The sequence below is a fragment of the Brienomyrus brachyistius genome, chromosome 4 (assembly GCF_023856365.1).
Source record: "Brienomyrus brachyistius isolate T26 chromosome 4, BBRACH_0.4, whole genome shotgun sequence".
NCBI classification, from domain to species: Eukaryota; Metazoa; Chordata; class Actinopteri; order Osteoglossiformes; family Mormyridae; genus Brienomyrus; species Brienomyrus brachyistius.
The window spans coordinates 40310475-40332300 of record NC_064536.1 but is presented as its reverse complement, the minus strand read 5'-3'; the positions used below and the strand labels follow the sequence as shown (position 1 = coordinate 40332300).

General features: G+C 44.5%; 1 protein-coding gene across 4 annotated transcripts; it reads right to left on the bottom strand.

Annotated features, from left to right (window-relative positions):
- Positions 1-6049: 6049 nt before the first annotated feature.
- LOC125739744 (uncharacterized) lies at positions 6050-19587 on the bottom strand. Of its 4 annotated transcripts, none has more exons than XM_049010202.1 (2): positions 19452-19587; positions 6050-10335 (listed from the first exon to the last, which is right to left on the bottom strand). In XM_049010202.1, exon 2 carries the CDS (start codon positions 7884-7886, stop codon positions 6798-6800), a length of 1089 nt encoding a protein of 362 aa, XP_048866159.1. In that variant the 5' UTR covers positions 7887-10335; positions 19452-19587; the 3' UTR covers positions 6050-6797. The 4 variants fall into 4 exon arrangements, with proteins under 4 accessions (XP_048866159.1, XP_048866160.1, XP_048866158.1 ...); XM_049010203.1 differs by having other exon boundaries at positions 19447-19582; XM_049010201.1 differs by lacking the exon at positions 19452-19587 and adding an exon at positions 18571-18860.
- Positions 19588-21826: the final 2239 nt, after the last annotated feature.

Sequence of the window (21826 nt, the reverse complement as noted above, 5' to 3'; positions counted from 1 at the left end):
TCATACTACTTGTATTCTATGTTATATAGTGCTAAATAATATTCCATATATTTCCCCCCTTTGGGACTCCAAGGAGTCCCACACACAATCCTGTCCATCCAGCCTAGGAGGGAGGGCAAAAACCCTATGACCCAGGGAAATTCCACTCCCAGCCCACCACAGGCGCAGCCCCCCTTCGGGGTCCATGGCAGGCATGGCTCACATACTACTAACACTGAGAGTCAACCAACGGCAGGACAGGGGGTACATCAGGAAAGGGAAGGGAGGATCGCCATACAATGACCTCCCCTGGATATATTGCATATACAGTAGGACTACAAAATCTATTACAAACCCAATACAAAAACAGATATATGTAATACAAAGATAAGTAAAAGGTTAACTAACAACATTGCAGACTATTATAATGGACAGTCTGTCTTAATTAGAAAAAATCCCAGATGTCGTGGGAGGCAGCCACGCTGCAGGTCTCCTGCTCGGAGTATTCACACACGGAATGGCCGAACTTCAGCTATGGGCAGGACTGCATCCAAGGTGTCTATGTCGCCATCCATTTCTGTGTTGGTCCAGGAGGATGCCGCTCCAAACGGTCCTCCCACCACTCTAGACATTGCAGCTATAGTTGCCTGCCGGGACAGTGCTCTCCCAACTAGGGAGCGAACAAGAGGAACTACACAGCAAAAGATTAGTAGCAGAGCAAAAATGAGCACAGCACCCACACAGAGTGCTTTCATAAGGGCTTGCTGCCAATTGCCCCACATATCATACCACCAGTCAAACAACCCGTCATGTTGTCCTGCATTACTTGCCATCTCATCCTGTAACCCCTGCAACTTTCTCATAGCCTCAGTAAAGGAACCATCCGGGGCTGTATTATTAGGAATAAACGTACAGCACTGATCCCCAAACAGCACACACACTCCCCCTTTTTCTGCCAGGAGCCAATCCAGGGCCATCCTGTTCTGCCAGGTCATCAGACTGGTGGCCTGAAGCTGCTCCCCCAGAGATGCGAGTGCCCCCTGAGTATAGTTGGTAAACCTCTGCTGATTATAGTACAAATAATTTATCCATTCCACATTTTTGTTAAGAGTAGGCCAGATTAATATTGATTCGAAACCAGCAGCTATCTCACTTCTCTGGAATGCCCCTCGGCTGGCCAATCGCATCTATATATACATTGGGATCCTTCTCATAATTTGCAACAAATCTGCGGGACCTAGATGGTCGTCTTCTAGAATATATATCCACCTGGCTTGCTAACATTACCCTAGCGCAGAGGCCTCCCCAATTATAGGGAAGAGTAGGCCTCAATCCACCCTCTTTACCACACAGCCACCACACATCTGCCAGGGGTACACTCTGGTTTTCTAACGCATCCAGCGGAACACGTGATAGTTCTCCATTCGGTACTCGGGGACCTTTCACATCCCAAACAGTTCCACAGGTTCCCCAGAAGATGCCTACCTCCTCTGGCTCATCATTTGTAAAACACTCATAAATAAGTCCCTTGAAAAAACTCAATTTGTTCACCATAATATCTTGCTGTCCCCCTTCCCAGGGCTTAAACTGCCCACAATGCTTTTCCACCCTGTAAGCATATTTAGTATTTCCCTGATATATCAGACACTTATAGGGGCAGTATGGTATGCGCTCTGACTGGTTAGATATGGGTCTGCAGTCTTTCTCAGGAGCCTGCCCCTCCTGACACAGACTCTTCCAGAATCTCATAATCCTCTCCATTTCCCATTCTTCACACCGTTTATTAGTGTATGGGAACAGGACTACCCTAACTGAAGGGTCAGGACCTGCACACAACACACAACCCTCCTGTCCTAATGAAGCGGCGGTATACTTAGCCCATTTATACCACTAATTTCCAAGCGTACGTTTTGCTAATCCTTCCAGGTCTATTTCATCCTGGTAATATTCTACAATTTGCTCACTCTCCTCACTCCCATATCTCCTCCCTACCTCTCTCCGCTTTCGCTCATTGTTATCTGAGAGGTTATTCAGCGTTAAAGGACAAGGCTGAGTCAGTGAAGTCAATTGTTCTGAACTCACCTGACCTGTGGTCCTGCTGTGCTCCCAGACCTGAAGGGCCTGATATATCATTAGCATCACCAATATCATCGCTGTCAGCCCTACCAGAACCCACAGCTTCCTGTCCTGTCTGGAGTGGCTGGTCTGCTTGCGACGCTCCCTCTTGACCCTCAGTCTGCTCTGAACCTGAAACTGGCTCCTCTCCAAGTTGTGGAGCTCCTCTGGGAGCTCCATCAGGGCCATCTGAGCCAAGGGCAGCTGCATCCTCTGTGTTGGTTTCAGTGACTATCTGCCTTTCGTGCAGTACTCTAGTGCAGTGGTTCAAATGATGCCACGTGTTACTCCTTTCTGCCTGTACCGCTGTTGCTGAGGCTCGTGTCACCTTGAAGGGTTCCTCTCGTCGGGGCTCGTGCCACTTTCGCCGGAACACTCGCAGGTAGACTTTATCTCCTGGAAAGATGACTGGCTCCTCCCGGTCTGTGTCTTCTTTCTGTGCTTTCTCCTTTTCCTGTTTGGAAATAGCTTTGTGTATTTTGATTAAAGTCCTCATGTACAACTTTAATTCATCCCCCAGCTGATCTAAGCTGGGTCCCTTATACGGCCCCCTCCAAGTCGATCCAGGCATTGGTCTCCCTGTCAGCATTTCATGCGGAGACAAATGCGTCACCCTGTGCGTTTCCATCCGATACGCCATCAAGGCTGTTGGCAGTGCATCTACCCAGTTCATTTTCATGGTGGCGCAAATCTTATTCAGCTTCTGCTTAAGTGTGCCATTCACTCTCTCCACCATGCCCTGCGACTGAGGGTGATACACACATCCCAACCTTTGTTTTATTCTCAGCTGTTGAACCACTAACTTAGTAACTTTCCCCACAAAGGCAGCTCCATTATCAGAGCTTATTTCAGTTGGTATCCCAAACCTCGGAATCACCTCTCTGATCAGGAATTTCACCACTGTCATCGCCCCCATGTCCTTGGACGGTATTGCCTCCACCCATCTGCTGAACCTGTCCACAATCACAAGCATATATCGCTTTCCATATGCTGTTTTTCCCATGTCCACATAGTCCATCACCAAGTGTCTGAACGGTCCCTCAGGCACTGGAATGTGCCCTATTGGGGCCGTGATTGATTTGCGCACATTGTTTTTAATGCACACTTCACATTCGGACAACCTTGCATCCACCATTGCTTGCATCTGAGGTGCCCAGAAACCTTGTCGTGTAATTTTCCGTAACACCCCCCCCCCCCCCCTTGCGCAACGGTCAAGACCATGCGCATCCGTTATGAAAATGTTCACCAGAGACAGAGGTGCGGCCAAAAGTCCCTCATGGTTGTGATACAGACCATTAGCATCCTTAGAGGCCCCCCTTTTTAGCCAGACAGAGGCCTCATAGGGACCAGCACGCTCCTGCAGGGCCACCAGATCAGAAACAGTAAGGCTCTACAGTCACCATAGGCAAAAGATGAGCAGCCCTGACCTGTGCAGCTGCCCTGGCTGCCGCATCAGCGGCCGCATTGCCTTGTATAACAAAATCACGACCTTTGCGGTGGGCCTGACACTTAATAATAGCCAAACGCTTAGGACGCATCATTGCATGTAGCAACTCCAAAATCTGATTATAATGCTGAATGGGGGAGCCGTCACTTTTGTGAAACCCCCTTTGCTTCCAGACTGCTCCAAAGAGATGGCATACACCGTGTGCGTATGCAGAGTCTGTGTAGATAGTAACCGTCTTATGTTGTCCTCGCCGGCACGCTTCAGTCAAAGCCTTTAGCTCCGCTAATTGAGCGGAACACGGTTGTGCCGCTGGCTCTGAAACGAGAGTGTAAAAATCATCACCCTGTGCCTGAACTACAGCAAACCCAGCCTTTAAGGCATCCCCATCTCTCCAACATGAGCCGTCCACAAACAACACCATCTCGCTATTTTCAATGGGAGAACTCTCCAAGTCTGCTCTCAGTTTAGTGTAAACCAAAGACTCTGCCACACACTTATGTGGCTGCCCCTCATCCTCCAGGGGAATGCTGTCTGCAGGGTTTACTGTAGTGCAGCGCTTTATTGTCACATCCGGGTAAGTGAGAAATGCAAAGTACGCTAGCTGCCTTGCTGGGGTCAACACAAATTTGCCTTTGTCAATAAGGTCCACCACCTTATGTGAAGTATAAATTGTCACTGGATAACCCATCGTGATGGCAGTGGCCTTTTCATAGCCTAAATAGGCAGCCACCACTCCCTGGAAACAGGGTGGGCATCCCTGAGCCACATTGTCCAGCTTCATGCTATAGTATGCCAATGGCTGCTTCCGTCTGCCAGGACACAAGTCCTGAGTGAGCAGAGCTGTCCCAAAGCCGTCCTTCCTGTTCCTGACATACAGATAAAATGGCTTGGTGTAGTCTGGGAGGCCCAGAGCAGGTGCATTCTGTAGCTCCTGCTTGATAGATTCAAATGCTACCGAGACCTCATTTGTCCAAATTAAGGAGGCCTTCAAATTAGTGTGGCCCTCCTCCTTTATCAGTGCCCGCAACGGTGCCACCTTCACAGCGTAGTCCTCAATCCAGTCCATGCTGAATCCTGTCATCCCTAAAAAAGTCAGCATCTGTGACACAGTCATGGGTTTCGGAGCCTTAGTGATCCCCTTTAGCTGTTCTGCTGCTATAGCTTTCCTCCCGTGGCTGATCTCACGCCCCAAGTACGTAACCTGCTCTTGGCAGTACTGCAGCTTGGCCTTGGACACCTTATGCCCCCCTTTCGCCAAGACCTTCAGCAACTGCACTGAGTCCTGGTGGCAGTCTGCCAGCGTTTCAGCACACAACAATAGATCATCCACATACTGTATTACTGTACTTTTTAAATTCAGTCCATCTAAGTCTGCCTTAAGCACCTGATTAAAAACATGCGGCGAATGCTTAAATCCCTGTGGCATCCTCGTGTAGGCATACTGCTGACCCCTGTAGGTGAAAGCAAACAGAAACTGTGACTGTTCTGCAAGGGGCACACTGAAAAACGCTGAACACAAATCCACAACTGTAAACCATTTTGCATTGGGGGGCACATTTGTCAACAGGGTGTGTGGATTGGGAACTTCTGCTGTCTGATCCTCCACTACCTCATTTACTGCACGCAAATCATGTACCAGCCTCCACTTTTCACCTCCTGCCTTTGGCACAGGCAAGAGGGGGGTGTTGCAGCAACTAATGGTAGGCACCAACACCCCTGCATCCAGTAATCCCTCTATCGTTTCCCTTATACCTTCCTCGGCTTCAGGTTTCAAGGGATACTGGTTTTTCCAGGGTGGTGTGCACCCTGGTTTAAGATAAATTTCCACTGGGCTAGCTGAATTTACTAGGCCTACATCTATCGTGAGCAGTCCACACCTCCTCAGGCACTTCTCTTTCCATTTCCTGCCAACATTCCTCTGTACTTTCTTTTGCATCACACTGTACTCCTATCATGCTCCACAGCCACGGATCTCTGTTGTCTAACTTCAAATCACCTACAACCTTTGCACTCCACTGAATCCTTAACATCTTCTCTCCTGCCGCTGCCTGTACGCCTTCACACACCGTCGGCACCCAAACCACCTGCTTTGCTCGCTGCATCATTTCTCCCAGATCCAGCATGGACTGATTAAAAGCCATCGCTATGTGGGGCTCCGTGTCTGGTATGTTGTACCATTCTCCCACTATTCCCATTTTCCGTATCGGAATGGCTACTCCCTCAGGGCCTAATATTATCCCGTCTGTTATCATGTACATCCTTTCTTTCTCCCAGCCAGGCAGAGACTCTATGAGCTGATCCCACTCACCCTTTATTTCAGGATCACTGAATTTTCCCCATCGCAACAAACCTATTGCTATATTTGTTCCTGTATAAATGGACTCCACTGTCCTAAAATTTCCCAAATTTTTCCAGTATCATCTTCAATCCCATATGAACTATACTGCCCTTTATAGAACAACAAATTTTGTCGCATGAGGCTGTACTGTCCACTGAGCACCTCTACACCCCCTTCTGTACATTTTATGTCTATCTGCAGCTGACACAAAGCATCTCTGCCTAACAAATTCACTGGGGTGTGCTCTGATATTAGTATGGGCATATTTACATTTTTGTCCCCTATCTTAATCTCCACTGGAGCAGATTTTGGAATATGCTGCACTTGTCCCGAGAATCCTATGGTCCTGACCTTCTCAGCGGACCGGGGGATATGATTGGCATCTTTTAGTCTTACACAAGTGTAGGTGGCTCCAGTGTCTATCATCATTGGAATTACTTTGCCATTTATTTGAACCTGCAGCATCGGCTCAGCCTCAGACCCCTTACTCAACATTGGCATCTGAGATACCCCTTTAGGATTCTCTGGGCACCCCTAGAATAAACGTCCCTGGGCCCATGGGTTGATCGGACCCCGTGATCTGTTATTCTGCAACTGCGGATTGCCACCCCTGCCTCTATTTGGCATTGGACCTACAGAGCCTCCTGGATTAACCGGGCCCATAGGGCGTGTCGGGCTCACCCCCGAAAGGGTGGATTTGGGCAGACTCTAGAGGTGTGTCCGGGCTGGTTACAGTTCCAGCACACCAGCTGAAGTGGCCTGTTCTCCAGTCTTCCCATAGACTGGGATTGTCTCATTTGTGGGAAATCAGGTGCTCTCTGATCACCCCCCCCCCCACCTATCATATCTATTCTCTCTATTCCAATCAGGGACCGAAGGCCAATTAGTATTCTGAGGGGCCCCAGCGACAGGAGACTGTCAGCTGTCCACAGGCTGCCCCCGGGGGCTGGGGTCCGGAGAGACCACTGGTGCCTGGACTTTTTTCTTTTTAGCGGTCAGCTCCTCCAGCTGCATCTGATTCAGTTTCTTTGTCAGCTCCCTCTCACGCTCTTTAGCAGAGTCCTCCTCCTCTCTGTACAAGTCAATAGCATGAATCAGCTGCTCACGGTACTGCTCCTCAGGCATAATAATAAGTCCCACAACTTGCCTTAGCCTGGTTCTCACTGGCTTAGGGAGCGCGTCCTGCAGTGCCCTCCGGTACAGACCTCTGAATGCCGGATTCTGCAGGTCCTGCTCTGTCTCAGTGCGCCACCGTTTTTCTTGAGCTTGCAGATAGGCAGCTGGGCTCTCCCCCTCCTTTATGGGCTCCACCTTCATTTCAACCACACTCAGCCGTGGAGGAAACATTAATCGCAGCTGGTGCCAGAGGTTAGCACGGTAACCGCCAAAGGGACATGCATCATTCAAAGGAGTCCCTGTCGCCGCTGCCAGGCCACTGCTTCGCAGCAATCTCTCCATTGCGTCCACCCCCAAAGCGCGAGCCATAACTGCCTTTATGTCCCCTATCGCCAGGAGCCGACCCATAGTTTCCTCCTCTAATGCTTTTATCCACTTTCCGGCCCCTTCTGCTAAGACTGGGAGTCTGAGAAGCAGGCCCTCCAGATCCTGTCCTGCCCACGGCACATACTGTGTCTGTGCTCCTTTCACCATTAACGGAAGTGTAATCGGAGTGTACCTGGTGGGGGCCCTTACAGCCCTCCTGCTTCTCACTACTCTATCCTCTACTCCTTCCTCACTTTCTGTTTCCGTCTCCTTCTCCTGAAACTGACTCCATCCTTTAGATGGAGGGTTAGGGGTGTCCAGCAGGTGCATCAGCCCTTCTGCATCACTACCACTACTTACTCCGTACCCCACCTTTTTAGCACTTCCCCTTTTCTCAGATCCACATGCCTGGCCTTCTGTTATTAGCTCACTTCCTTGCAGTCCTTCCTCCACAGCCTGCCGCAGCAATGCACTCACTTCCCTGTGTTGGGGAAAGCGCCCGGCGTTTCCACCCCAACTCCACATTTACGAGACACACACTTTACAGTTTTACTTGCAGGGGTACCCACACTCTCTGCAATGCAAACTACAGCAGAATGTGTTACAAAGGGTGGTTCCCCTTGGCTTCTTTATTTATAATCAGTGGGGGGCGCAAGAGAGGGAAGTGAGATTCTTATCTAAGTAGGCAGCTGTTAACCACCTACTTAGAGTACAATAGCTAAGAGTATGTGGCTAGAAGATAAGAAATAACGTATATATGTATTTACATTCATTGTTGATCATACAGAAATGATAACAAGATGATTAACAACTGTTTCTTCAACCTAACACCCTGTATCCATCTAAACAACTTGCCGTTCCTTTCTGCTCCCTTCCTGCTTCCTCCGTCTGTGTCACCTCACCTTTGAATTCTACCTTCCCCTCTATTACTGGAAACTGACCCTTGTACGAAGGAGGTGGGGCTTCCACTAACGGGTATTGACTTTGATAAGACGGTGGCCATATTTCTTCCTTCCTCATCTCTTCTTTCTCACTTAATGCCTTTCTCATTGCTTTCTGGTCCCTTCTCCGGGTCTCTCCCTTTACTTTAAACAACCTCAAAACTTCCAGTTCCTTACGCCTTTTCTTTTTACGCCTTTCTGTGTTCTTATTAGCCTTATGATACTTTATCAGAGTCTCCATCTCCTCACACACTGCTACATCCCATGTGCCCCCTTTAGGCCACTTAGTTACCAGGGCCTTTGTTCTATTCTCCCACTTTTTAGACATCTTTTCTATCTTTGTTTTAAGCAGGGGGTGCTCCCTCCCCAGCTGCTGTACTGGTGTGTCTGCTGCCTTTACTGGGCCCTTCATTTTACTGTTTTCCTCCACTCTACTGTCACTTGGGCTGTTTTCCTGTCTGGTATAAAAATGACCAAATTTCCTCACAGCCAACCCGTGTTCTATTGTTTTCCTTTCTTTTCCTTAATAAGAATTCTCTCCCTGACTGAACCTACTTCACCTTAAAGTGTCACTGACTCTAAATTATTTTCTACTTACTCCTAACGTTGCACCCAATTATCTATGGGCACACATATACAAAAGCCTCCCTTCTCTCCTTTTTATCAGCCTGATTTTACGTTTGCCTGTCCACCATGCACACGAGCCTCCTCACGCTTTCTCTGTTAAACTCTCTAATTCCATGGAAGGTCACAAAACCCCTTGTCTATGACCTGTTGTTCTCTCACAAAGATGTGCTTTAATACCCTTTATCTCTAAACTTAGTCTCTATAGTCCATAGAATATTCTAATCACATTTTATTCAAAAAACTTTATTTTGAGATTTGTCAAAATTCTAAACTCACCTACCTGCACTTCCACTACTATAATTGATTTTTTATAGAAATGCACAAATGCTCTATCCAGTCCCCCTGCTAGATTGATCCCTTTTTAATTTTAGTTTTCTAAGCAGTTTTACCTCTGGGGTGCTTATTTCTGCTTCATACACCTTATCACTCAACTTATCCGTCAAAAATATATGTGCTTTTTCTCTGATTCAACCCAAAAATGCATATATGATCACTTTCCCCACTTCTGCATAACAAAACCAATCTGATCCAGCAGACCTTTAAAATCCCCACAACTTCTAATACTTAGGCTCTCTCTGGCCTTATTACTTTACCAATATTTTATTTGCAACACAACATAACCTTTGCTTAAAACAATTCCTTAACAACTTAGCAATATCTTTGCATCACGACATAACAGCATTTAACAACTTAAAACACACGGGCCCCTCCCTTAGGGCCACCCAACCTTTACTTTATCAGAACAGGGAGACCCCCCTCTCTTAGGGCGATGTCTCTGACTCACACTAATCCAAGAACCTGCAGCACAAACACTGGCCCTCTCTCAGGGCAATACCTTTAAATCACTATTAAACCTTCAAGGCCTCTATGCCTCGCAACAGTATATCAAGCCCTCAGGGTCAACTTTCCCCTCCTTCAAGGCGCTTATCTGTGAGGGAATATCCACACGTGACCCTTCCTTTAGGGATTTCTCTCACATCACACACACACTGGGCCCACTGGACACTGCACAAACAGCTCTCCTATCTTTAGTTCTTCTAATCGGCGAGTACCCTTACCGGGAGGCTCTGCCTGGCGGCGTATGTCCCCGAGACACCCCCGTCTCCGTCTCCTTATTCTATTTTCCTATTCTATTAAACAATAATAAAAAGCTTTCCTTACCTATGTTTGGGCGCGCCGCTCAAATGCAGACGGGTGTCTCCCAGTTCTCCGCCAGGTGGTCGCCTCCCCAGGTCTCTTCTCCGATCCTGTTCGTGACGCCAATTTATGTCGTGGTTTTTTCTCCTTCCCCGCCAAATCAGAAGTCAGAGGGCCGCTTGTGTAGTATCCAGAATTCAGTCTTTATTGCAACAATGAAGTTACATCCAAGGCTGGACACGTAAAGTGTGTTCAGTACTGTTTTACACCTGTTAGGTTGAAGAAACTGTTATTAATCATTTGTTATCATTTCTGTATAATCAGCAATGAGTGTAAATATGTATATACATTATTTTGTTTTCCTTTATCTTCATACTTTAGATTATATTAGTTTACACGTATCCTGAGTACGTGTTTAAATAGTTGTCCACCTGAGTAAAACCACAACTTCTTCTTACTCTCACAGTCCTTTCTTTGTTCTCACTCCAAGACCCCTGCCCCCCATTGACTATAAATAAAGGTGCCAAGGGGAACCACCCTTTGTAACACATTCGTTTGTAGCCTAGCATGCAGAGAGTGTGGTTACCCTTGCGCAAGTAAAACTTTAAGTGTGTTGTCTCATAATTAATAGTGTGTGCAGAGTTGGAGTGGAAAGCCTGACGCTTTCTCCAACAGAGGGTATACTGTAGGTAGGCCTGTTTGTGTCTGTTTGTGTGTGTGTACGCGTTTGGGTGGGTGGTCATGTACATAGTGCTATAAAAACATGTTATGTTGACTTTGTAGGGACATGTTTTCGATCCCGAAAGTAAGACGATACTGAATTTTATTAAATTCTGTGAATGCAGTCAAAGGAATAATTCAAAAAGTCTTGCATTTTGTTTGGTTGCTTACTGTTACTGCTTGGTAACTACTGCAATGTTTAAGGTTGCCATAGTTAGGATTGGGGTTACGCCCGTACAAATGAATGGAGAATCTCCACAAAGATTCAGATACCTAATCTGTGTGTGTGTGTGGATTAGGTGTATATTACATTGTGGGGACCAAATGTCCCCCACAATGTGACAAAAACCTGTTATTTTGATGTTTTGGGGGGCATTTTCAGGTACTCACAAAGATCTGTAAATACAGTCAAAAAACTAACTATGCCAAAAGTCTTGTATTTGGTTTGGTTACATATGGTTAAGGTTAGGGGTTGGTAGGGGTTAAAGTTGTCATGTTGGGATTACAGTTTTCCCCATAGAAATGAATGGAGAGTCCATCCATCCATCCATCCATTTTCCAAACCGCTTATCCTATTGGGTCGCGGGGGGTCCGGAGCCTATCCCGGAAGCAATGGGCACGAGGCAGGGAACAACCCAGGATGGGGGGCCAGCCCATCGCAGGGCACACTCACACACCAGTCACTCACAAATGCACACCTATGGGCAATTCAGCGACGCCAATTAGCCTCAGCATGTTTTTGGACTGTGGGGGGAAACCGGAGTACCCGGAGGAAACCCCACGACAACATGGGGAGAACATGCAAACTCCACACACATGTGACCCAGGCGGAGACTCGAACCCGGGTCCCAGAGGTGTGAGGCAGCAGTGCTAACCACTGCACCACCATGCCGCCCCTGAATGGAGAGTCCCCACGGTATTATAATTACACACCTGTGTGTGTGTGTGTGTGTGTGTGTGTGTTGTGTGTGGTATCAGATCAGTCCCTGAGGCCTGAATGCTTTTCCAGATGCTAGGAGAGTGAAAAGATTATGTGAGGGGTGGGTGCGGTCATCCAAAATGTTGGTGGCTTTGCGGATGGAGCGTGTGATGTGAATGTCCATGATGAAGGGGAGAGAGACTCTAATAATCTTCTCAGCTATCCTCGCTATCCGCTGGTCTTGTGATCTGAGGCGAGGCAGTTCCCAAATCAGACCGTGATGCAGCTGCTCAGGATGCTCTCAGTAGTTCCCCAGTAAAATGTTGTGAGGATGGGAGATGGACTTTTCTCAGCTTCCGCTGAAAGTAGAGGTGCTGCTGTGCTTTCTTGACTATGGAGCCTGTGTTGAGACAAACTTGTGTGTTGTTTTTGTTTGTCACATAGCGTAAAAATTGCCTAAGGAATCAAAAATGTGGTTCCATGGGGTTCCAGACAGTGGCCTTTTTTCGAAGACAGTGAGACTAAATTTTATACCTAGGTGCACCAGTTATGACATTAGTCAGGTAGGCTGTGGTCTGTTAGTTGGTGACAAGTGGCTGGTGATCCATGCAACCCAAGCAGAAGTGAGCAGAACTTGTATCAGCCAAATAGACAGGAGCCCCCAATCAAACACCACATCCTTTGTCTTTTGTTGTTTCCATAGTAACACTGACACTGTCTCCATCCACACCCGTCACCTCCTGTTTGCCCACTGACAGCCCTGGAGGACTTGAACACACAGGTAAAACACTCAAAGATTTGCACAGCAATGAAATGTTTATGAATATCAGCCCATTACAACATACATACTGTATGTAAATGTTTGCCCAATAAAGTGACATTTTTTAACATATTACTTATCATATTTAACCTCATGAAGTCGCCCAATTTAGCTGACACTGTTACTTCTTCCAAGTCTCGTTTATCATATTGAGTTAAATTAAAATGCAGATTTTTGAAATATTAAAACATTTTTTCCTTCTGTGTTTGTGTTAAGGTCCTTCCTTTTTGACTCAGTGACATGTTACATACTGTGCATCTCATTGGCTACAGTCTGCAGTACAGACATCTTACCATCAGTGACTGACAGATTAACCTGATCAAAGAGGCTCCACTGATCTTCACACCACACCAGTACCGATCGGAGTCCTCAGCTGTCAGATTGTTGATGGTCACAGTGAAGACTCGCTGGTCAGGATCATCTCTGACTCACACTTTACCCTCCTGTGGAGAGTCAGTGTGTACTATGGGAGTACATGACCTCACATTATACCCTCTGCACCAGTATTTCACATGAGTTTATATATCTGTCACCATAGGAACATGGGACTGTTACAGATCATCCTCTCTATACACAGACCCATTTCACTGTCGACACACCATCAGCATCTGTGGGGAAAATAATTAACTGAATAAGGATTTTCCATCTCATGACATCTCTAACTAATGATGCTTGGTTTGTATAATACTTAGATTAGGTCATGTGTAATTAACAGAACAGTGATGATGTATAAAACTCAAAGACCATCATTTTACTATAAAAACAAGGAAAACAAAACTAGTGTCTGATCTTGGGAAGGGCTTCAGCAGGATGTAGGATCGGGAATCTGAGCTTGGCAGTGTGTTCTAGGGTCTAAGAGGAAAACCAGGACCTTAAATCCCTAGTAAAAGGCCTAGATGAGGTGAATGAATGGGCTTGTCACTGTGTGGGATGGCCACAGCCCTTCAGTACTATGGCCTTACTTGTAAACATATCCAGTCCTGTGATACAGGCCCTCTCCTATTCCCTCTATACATGCTTCCTTTGGGTTCTATTTGTGAACATTATTATGTAAAATATCATTGCTATGCTGGTGATACGCAGCTCTATCTGCCATTAAAACCTGGTGACTGCTGCTCTCTGGTGGCCCTTTCTAACTGTCTGGAGGATATTAAGAACAGGACAGCAATGACTTTCGTCCAGATTAATGAAAACAAGACAGAGGTAATGAGTTTTGGTCACTCAGGGTCTGTTCATGAGAACAATTAGGGCCTCATTCAGAGAACTTCCAGTCACATACTAAAAATCTTGGTGTCATCTTTGATTCATCACTGAGTTTGATAAACAAATAAATGCTGTTGTGAAGGGGTGTTTCTGTCAGCTGAGTTCAATAGCCTGGCTTAAACCACACCTTTCAACCAAAGACCTGGAGAGTTACTCCTGCTTTTATCCTGATTGGGTTACTGCCGTTCTCTGTACCCAGGTTTACAGTTACTCCTGCTTTTATCTTATCCCCATTGATTTACTAAAATTATATATTTTATGTAACTTTATCCAATGTCTCTGGTTGTATGACGTATTTCATGCTTTTATTGTACTATTTTTATCTACAGCATTTTGGCACAATATGTATTGTTTTTTTTACTGTACTTTTTCAATAAAATCACTTGACATGACTTATACAAAAAGCATTTCAATGTATTTTAGTTCAGCCATTTATCTTGCACATTCATATTAAGTACAGGGTCAGTACAGTACTGGGAGCATGGAGCTGATCGGAGGCAGCACAGGGCATAAAGTCGGGGAACACCCAGGACAGGATGCCAGTCTGTCACAGGGCAAACACTCACACACAGTCACTATGGGCACTTTTAGAGGCACCAATTCACCTGAACCACGTGTCTTTGGACTGCGGGAGGAAACCAGAGAACTGAGAGGAATCCAAGGTGGATACAGGGAGACCATGCAAACTGCCCATGTAACACCCTGAATAAAGGGGAAATCTAAATAAACACATCCATGCACGATGCTTCCTCCGTGGTAGCATTACCGAGAATATATGTGTATTATTTTCAAAACATCTGCAGAGATGCATCGTTTTGTCCAAAATAAAATATTCCAACAATTAAATATGCGTTTATAAGGTTATTCTCAAAACAAAATATTGCACCAATTATATTCTCTTTCAGCTCCGAATGTAATTCCATTCTGCTGTACAGGTAAATAAACACTAACATCTCTCACTTTTCTTAAAACAGATAAAATCAAGTGTAACAGGTAAGTATAACAAGGGTCTATTAATCAGTAAACATGACCTTAAATTTACAAATGAGAATTTACAGAAAATAAACAAAAAAAATACATATAGCATGTGTCCCTTCGTATTATCCGTTTTTTATCATGGCGACTGACTTAAGAAGTGAACATACGAATAAATGCATAACAAAGTACACCCACAAACATACCAAAACCCAAATGCTTTGTGTGCGTCTTACTGAGCTTGACCTGAGCAGAGTGCACACACTATACAACAAGCTGGCCTCAGGTCGTTCTGTTCCCGCCACTGGGGAAGAAGTTTCAGCTAGCCGCTTAGCCATATACTGATTAACAATTTACAACTGACAATACAGCTTCAAAACACACTCAACATACAATCGACATGTTAATAAAACACACATAAAATAGCGCAGCAAACATATTAACAATTCAGGAGCTAATATGCTCATATCGTACCTGAATAAAAGGGGAATGTAAATAAACACATCCAGGCACAATGCTTCCGCCGTGGTAGCATTACTGAGAATGAGGCATCGCACTGAAAGTTTCCCCTTTCCAGCCTCCGCAGACATAATCAATCAACCCGTTGTGAGCAGTAAGGCTCAACAGGTAGACAGCAAGTTAAATATGGATGTATAGGCAGGTATAATTTTTTTTCTTTAAAAGCTTTTAACCCCGTCAGCCCATTTTTAACTTCTCATAGCTTTGACATTTTAACCTTTTTTAAATAAAACTTTGTTTTTATCTGACATTTTATATTTATAATTATGAATTTATTAATGTATTAATAAATGAATTCTGCTTTCCCTCAATGACCGTTTTATTTTTTTTAAAACTACTGTGTTACAGCTTTCTAATAAAAATTAATCTATCTCACCCACAAAAAGCTGGGCCAGATATCGAAACCACAAGCCCAGCTAGAGGTTAACTTGCTCTCCAAACCTGCTGCAGAGTGAAAGACAACCAGGTCTAGTCTCAACTCCTGAGGCTGATCGTGACCACTGATCTGGACCCCCTTGCCTTCTCACTCTGGATCTTCAATTCCACGTCACTCATCCCCCTCCCTCTGAGCCTCAACACCAACTTCTAGAAGAAAACATCAATATTACCTTTATCTTGCAATTATTATACTTTTTAACACCACATCTGTCTGTGACAGACAGGTTGACCCAAGACCAAGCTACGCCCTGCCCTTAGTACCCCAGTTGACATCCCTGATGGATCATGTCATCCTTTGCCTATGCAAGGAGGGAAGTGATGAGGAAACGCCTCCTTCTGTTACCAAAGAACAAGGGATAAGTCCTTTTCCTAACTTCGCTGGGTGTTTCACTGTGGGAGATACAGACGGCTCCCAGAATGCACTGCAGTATCCCGAATCAGGAAACTATAAACACCCAAAAGCTGATTCTTACACCAGTTCTGAGGGATTGGCTTCCAACACTGCATGTGCACGGACGACCCTGAGACAGCCAGCCTGTAAAAACACACAAATGTGTACAATGTAGCTCAGCTTGCCACATTACAGATATCCTGGCCTGACACCCCCTGAACAAGGCCCATGATGTGGCCACACCCCTAACAGAATGGGCATCGTATCGCACCGAATCACACTGCATCACAATAGGGGTAAATGACATCGAATTACGTTAGTAGTTTCTTCATATGTATCTTAATGAATCAGATGGTTGCCAGTGCATTGAGATGTGTATCACATCAGCCTTAGTGATGGAGAGGCACACCCCTAATGTATAAGTTTAGGGTATAGCTTGTACAATGCAGTGAGGAAGCCTCTGGCGGGACAGTGATTTGCCCCTCTGGGGTGTAGCCCAGGACACGACCAGCTGATGGTACCTCCTGAAGCCCGCTGTCCTGTGTACATACACAGGCAGGGTCTGAACTGGATACAATGTGCTCAGCTTCTGCTCCTCAGCAGAGGAAAGAGGAGGGGGCTAGAAAGCTGTCAGCTCCAGTGAAGAGAATCTGTAGGCCAAGTCTGCAATATTGTGACCACCAGCATGACTCTAAAAAGGATGACACTTGTATCCAAAAAGGAGGACTACAGCACAGAAAGGAGGATGACATCTGTGTGCATTGGTTCCCATATAAAATTTGGTCAATGAACAAATTTCTCGATCAGATTCCATTTTTTTAAACTAATGTAACGCCGGTGGGGCGCATATCCCAGCATGCCCCGCGTACAATTGTAAATAGAAGGACCACGACAGGCACCCAACAAGCACCGAACCCAAATACACAGATGGGAAACACAATGTAGTCAGATGCTGAACTGCGAAATGCACATGCAGTGAGAGATTTACACACACTAAATACACGTTAGGATCGGACAGGGTATACACACAAGACATGGGCAAAGTGTAAAGTGAGGTAGACCTTCAACAGCACGTCAGTCCATTGCAGGGCAATGGAAGCTGGAGAAATGCCATGTGAACAGCAGAAATGTGGTCATACAGGATGTGAGGGTGAGACTGTGTGCTGTATACAGAGGGTCTGACCTCACGACTTTGTTTCAGTCTTTAGTATTGTGATGACATTGTGATAGCCCAGTGATAACTATACTGGATGGGTGGTACCCCTTTAAAGAGCAAGGGGAGATGGGATACCATTGTGGTATACAAGCAGGTCCTCAGGGTTGTCACACATGTTTTTGTGAGGTGTACACTACTGGTTGCTTGAGCCCTTGGATGAGACACTGGTCAGTGCCCTGCAGAATCGCTGTGGGCAGTGTGAGGACTTCTGCCCTCTCAGTTAAACAATAGGTGCAGGGACTGAGTCAAATGAGTCTCTCTGCATCCTGCTTAATGATATCAAGGGGTTGTGTAGGTGTGTCTGTGCTCACATGGCTCTATCAGTACAGAGTGAACTGGCCAGGGACCAGTTTATCCAGACACTTAACCCCAGATAGCTCACATTCAGACACAGCCAACGCACCCTTGTATGCATGTCTTTTCTTTTTGGTAAGAAGTTGAACTTATGTTTAATATGTTTTATAGTAAAACAATTCACTGGAAAAGAAGGATGTTATTTTCTTTTATGAAAAGACTGATATTGAATACAATAGGAAATGTATATTAAACCTTTTTAATTTACATGGGAAATATTTTATTCATAGATGTAAATATGGACAAAGAAGGAACCCAGGATCCAGAACTTTAAAATCGAAATGGTACTTTATTTCCAAACTCTGCATGGATCAAAAAACAGAAAAGCTGTTAAGACCATGGATGCATTTTCAGCCTTGAGCTTACCGTTAAAACTTTTTCTCCTTTTTCTATTCTGTGCATTTACCCCTGTCTGTATCTTGCTGTATTTCGTTTTGTTAAGTGTGTTCAAATGAGAACATCTGCATGTTGTTGTTTGGAATGCTTAATAATAAATAATAATAATAAAAAGAGTATCATGCGTGCAGCCATCTTTGTTTATGTACGGCTTCAGGGTACAGCCATGTTTGTTTACATTCTTTTTTTTCTCCCAGAAGCTTTATTAACAACATAAAATTCAGAACAATATACAGAAATACAAATTCTCATGGCCGATGTAAGAACTATAAAGAATAAGCTAGGGGGCAATCTACCGAAAAGAAAAACAAAATAAATACACAATATGGGAGCATGAATAAAAAGGGACACTTTAAACAATAGGTTTTCATTAATCTGATGTGAGATGATTCTAGCGCTTTTCCAGTTTTTTTTTATCTACTTAAAAAAGGATATTACAATTAAAATTTATTCAAGAACTAGGGAAAAGAGGGCTTGTTACTCCTTCACTTACTACAGTGTCTTTGTTTACGTTCGGCTTTAGGGCGCGGCCATCTTTGTTTACGTTCGGCTCCAGGTCGTGGCCATCTTTGTTTACATTCGGCTTCAAGACGCGGCCATCTTTGTTTACATTCGGCTTCAAGACGCGGCCATCTTTGTTTACATTCCAATTAAGGGCACGGCCATCTTTGTTTACGTTCGGCTTAAGGGCGCGGCCATCTTTGTTTATACTCGGCTCCGGGACGCCGCCATCTTTGTTTAAATTCTTTTTTCTTTGTTCATACGAGGAACGGTTACTTGAGCTAAATCTGTTCAGTCTCAAGCAAAGGAGACTGAGGGGGACATGATCCAGGTATATAAGATTCTAACAGGTTTGGATGCTGTTCAACCAAATAGTTACTTCAGCATTAGTTTAAATACACGAACTCGTGGCCATAGGTGGAAATTAGCGGGAGAACATTTCAAGCTGGATTTAAGGAAGCACTTCTTTACACAGCGCGTAGTCAGAGTATGGAATAGTCTTCCTGATAACGTAGTGCAAGCTGAATCCTTAGGTTCCTTTAAATCAGAGTTAGATAAGATTTTAACAACTCTGAGCTATTAGTTAAGTTCTCCCCAAGCGAGCTTGATGGGCCGAATGGCCTCCTCTCGTTTGTATAGTTCTTATGTTCATTGCAGAATAGAAACCCACAAATGCAGCTCCCTCCACCAGCAACGCCAACCAGCTTAAGCGCTTCTATGCTCAGTTTGATATGGACAATAAAGAAACTGCCACAAAATCCATGCCCCTGATGACCAGCCCCTTATAATTCCACCACCGTTGTGGGGTCCATACTACAAAGAGTCAACGCAAGGTAAGCTGCAAAGTGCAGACAAATTTACAACCTACCCTACCAGGGGGTTCATTTGAAGCCGGCACCCGGCGATATTTCGCCGCCTGTGGGTAAGTACATAGCCGGCTACTTTCAGTTGTTGAAAAAAAAAATCTGCCTCTGTTACCAGAATCAAACGATCAGCACTCGGTGCCACAATAAAAGATTTATTTTGCAGAAATTTCCGTGTTCTGTCTAGGCGCAGCCATCTTCATCTTAGCTTGGCTTTCTTAATTCTTATCTTCGTTTTGATTGGCTATTTTTGGCAAGTTTTTATTCTGCGTTTTCTGATTGGCTGATTGAGGCAAGTGGACAAAATGGCGTCTAGAAAGCGAAGCAGCCTTCTTGACCAGTGGCTGCAACCGAGCGCGAAATTGCCCAGGACTGAAGGTGAGTTTAATACTTAATAAAGTGAGACCAGCATGGCGTAACACTATACTATTTCATCCCGGTGTCGTCGCTTCGTTTGCTGCATGCATTGCATTGACATACGACTCGACTCGTCGACTTATTCACACAGTACAGATGCACATGGATCAGACCAGCAGCAGACGATCGATATCTTCGTTCGTTTGAGCCAACATCGGCGTAAAATTGGTGAAGAATATGGGGAGATATTGCATGACACTGATTTTGTTTGAAAGCTAAGGCCGACAGCTTATTTACAAAGTGAAATATTCTGACAAAAAAAAAATGACAGAACGCTGGAGCATCTGAACTCGCTGATCTAGTTGTGTGTGTAGGCTAGCTACTATTACTAGCCATATAAAATACAGCGAAGACGTCACGATCAGCCGAGCTTGTTTACAAACATTAACACGTGTTCCAAGTTAACCCATTCTGACAGTTTTTATACCATGCGTGAAAATTCAGTCTTTCTTAGTAAATTCAGTCTTTCTTATTTGATTTTCAGATTGATTATTTACCCTGTACTGTGCCTGTGGAATATTTCTAGCCGAGTCTTGACATGAGTGTACCTGGTAGGATTATGGAATTATTTTGATTTAGGAGACCACTGAATTTACTGAATTTAAGAAGCTACATTCAGACAGTTGTAGTTGTAGTGTTAACATGTCTAATAGGGTGTGAAATAAATAAAGTGATAGACATCATTTCCTTTGTCACGTTAACTTTATTTTTTTAAATGATTGGTTAATGGTTAAAAGTCTTATTTCAGACACTGGTAAGCTGACCTCTTGTTGATGAAACCATTACTTGATAATTGAGCACTGCAACTGACCAGTACATCAATCATTAATCAACATAATCTGAGAATGAGATACATTTGGTGTCCTCAGTAACAGACTGCTACTACTACTTAGTACTACTACTGTATGATGAAAAATAACCCAGAGTTTGTGTCAGTAAAATTTGGTGGAATGAGGCCTCTAAGATGCCTGAAAAAGGGACTATTAATGGGTCTACATTTCAAAATTTCCCCAGAAGGACCCCTACCACCCCCTGAAATTGGTTTACGTCTCATGTCTCAGAGTTTGCATGTCGAGTTTCCCTAAACAATGGTAGCCACTTACTTTCAAGGTGGTAGCCTCCTTCTCCTGAAACTAATGAACCCCCTGCCCTACATAGTGCACTACGTTTACTTTGTACTATGAGTTCTGTCTTTGCACCATATCTGTTTGGCACTATATGTCAGTCATTCCTGTTATTCAGTGATTTTTCTGTCCCCATAGTTTACTTACATTTTCTCTAACATGAGTCACATATTTAAAGCAAATAGCTTATATATTTAGGTCTTTATCACGTAAAGAGATATAATACGTATTAAAATATCATTTTGTATATACACACCTTTTTTTGATGTATGCATTAAGGCTGCTATGATTAGTGGACATAGTGGATGACATGTCTTTCTTCAATATCACTATGTAATTATTGGAGTAGTTATTCTCTATAGCCCTGCAGTGACATACAGTTTGTTGTTGTCAAAATTAAACTTAAACACTCAATGTGATTTTATGCAGGAAAATTAATCGTTTAGATTGCATCAGAGGAAGCTGGAAGGGGGGATGTGACCTTTATGGAGTAGAATGAGACAGAAGAGCTGTAAAATAAATGGTTATGCTAACTGCAGTGAGGCCTCTTTCACGCAGATCTGCTCAGACTGTCTAGTCAGACCATGAGAGTCAGTTAATGAAGGAGGTTTGGATTGTCTGCTGGGAACCTGTACAGCCGGTGCTTTGTACTGCTGATGGCCTCTTCTTCACACGTGCTTTGCTGCCACCTGCTGGTTAAAAAAAAATCTTATTGCATTGCTTATTGTTAAAAATTGTATAATTGTGAATATTTTGATTTAATAAATATTCTGATTTAATTAATATTTTACAAATATTTCAAAATTAAATGTAAATAGTTGTGGATTTCAGAGCTCCCCCTCAG

Excerpts from the sequence above, each read along its gene's own strand:
- LOC125739744 (XM_049010202.1), bottom strand. The coding sequence starts at position 7,886 with ATGTGGAGTTGGGGTGGAAACGCCGGGCGCTTTCCCCAACACAGGGAA.